Source organism: Octopus bimaculoides, chromosome 5 (genome assembly GCF_001194135.2).
Source record: "Octopus bimaculoides isolate UCB-OBI-ISO-001 chromosome 5, ASM119413v2, whole genome shotgun sequence".
In the NCBI taxonomy this organism is placed as follows: Eukaryota; Metazoa; Mollusca; class Cephalopoda; order Octopoda; family Octopodidae; genus Octopus; species Octopus bimaculoides.
In genome coordinates, this window is record NC_068985.1 from 85,315,888 (window position 1) to 85,317,838 (window position 1,951).

General features: G+C 36.3%; 1 protein-coding gene across 1 annotated transcript in view; it reads right to left on the reverse strand.

Annotated features, from left to right (window-relative positions):
* Nucleotides 1-1,713: 1,713 nt before the first annotated feature.
* Nucleotides 1,714-1,951, reverse strand: part of LOC106878769 (39S ribosomal protein L38, mitochondrial) — an 18,430-nt gene continuing 18,192 nt past the window's right edge. The window contains exon 7 of the mRNA XM_014928095.2: nucleotides 1,714-1,854. Coding sequence (XP_014783581.1) covers nucleotides 1,763-1,854 — 92 coding nt within the window. The 3' untranslated portion in view covers nucleotides 1,714-1,762. The remainder of the gene's footprint in view (nucleotides 1,855-1,951) is intronic.

Below are 1,951 nucleotides of genomic sequence, written 5' to 3' on the forward strand. Positions count from 1 at the left end.
TGGATGCCCTTCCTAACACCAACCACTCCGAGAGTGTAATGGGTGCTTTATGTGCCACCGGCACGAAGGCCAGTCAGGCGGAACTGGCGACGGCCATGCTCAAAATGGTGCATTTTACGTGCCACCTGCACAGGAGCCAGTCCATCGGCACTGGCAACGATCTCGTTCGAATGTCTTTTCACATGCCAGGGAGGCGACGTTGGTAACGATCAACGGCCACGCTCGAAATGGTGTGATACGGCATGCTTACAGCACCTAGGTTTCCCAAGCGGTCACCCATCTAAGTACTAACTAGGCTCGATGTTGCTTAACTTCGGTGATCGGACGAGAACCGGTGCTAAAGAGAAACAAATTTCTGATTTGTATATTTGAAATATGTAAGTAGAAAATTCTACTTAAATATTGTCGGTAGTAGGAAAACTCGAACCACATTATCCAAATGACAACTCCAATGAAATCAGAGTTGTCTTCCTTTGCATGAGTAATCGATATGCAACACTAATTTCTTACTGAATTTCTGATGAGAAAACAAAGAAGGCAAATGACAAAAGCAATTTTAGGTGAAAGATATTTTTCACATAGACTTATGGTGTACTAAATTTAGGAAAGCAATGATAAAGGCTAAAAAAAAAAATATTTTTTTGGTAAAGGTAGAAGCATCCATCATGTAAAAATGTTGTACTCTGCTGTAACATGGGAAACAAGGGAAAATGTGTTCCATGTTAAATAATTCCACACTATAGCAAACGTTCCACAATACCTATATTTTAAGTCAGTCAAAATGTCTCTTTGAAAACCAAATAGCACAAAATATTTTAAATGTAGTTTTAGACCGAGTTTGCTTGAAAGATGTTTAATAAAAATAGTATTATATGTCACAAGACAGAAGTTCATCCTGGAACATTCATTTTTTCCATGCTAACATGAGTTAGATGAATATAATCTTGAGACATTGTTTCAGTGCTGTATACTCTTCTTGTAAACAACCCATACCTGTATTTTAAGATAAGGATTTCTTATTTCACATGTCTTCGAAGGTACAAAGCAAGTGTAGGAATTTTTTCTTGATAGGTGAAATGAAAATATCACTGAGTGCAGCACAGTAACTCTGGAGAAATGCAAATATGAACACATATGCATGCATACACACACACACACAATCAGATTTCATTCAGCTTCTGTCTATGATATTCACTCACAAGGCTTTGACCAGTGTCTATTACATTTGACAGAAGAATTTGAATTATAAATGGTTAAAAATAGTGTGTTACAGACTACATAATCCAATATGTCTCTGCATTTCACGTACATTAATGTCAAACACTACATATCATATGGTGATCCAACAATATTGATTGCAAATAAAGTGACCAAATGCTGAAAAGAAACCAAATCATTAACATCCTCTGTCTTCTATTATAGCCTCAGGCTGTCCAAAGCCTTGTGAGTAGCTTTGGTTGACAGAACCTGAAAGAAGCTTGTGTGTGTGAGAGAGAATTTGTGCCTGCACTTGTCCACCACTACTGCTTGACAACTGGTGTTGGGTTATTTACGACCCTGTAACTTAGCGAGCTGGCAAAAGAAACTGATAAAAGAAGTACCATGCTTAAAAAAAGTATTGTGGTCAATTTGCTCAACTAAAAATTCTTCAAGGCTTCATGGCTGCAGTCTAATGACTGTTTCAATTAAAAGATGAAAGACAAAAGATAAAAGACAGAAAATATATTGCTTTCGTTATTTATCAGTAAAATCACAACAACACTTACTTGTTGAAAGGTTTCTTATGTGGCCATTTTTTCTCTTTTGGATGATATCTGACAGGATAAATAAATTCAAATGATGGTTCGGGCATTTCTAAAAAAGAAAAAAAAAATAGAATGTCAGACTAAATGGATGAAAATAAGTTAGAGGCTCTATCATTTTCTAATTAATTTCTTACACTTGCTTGATT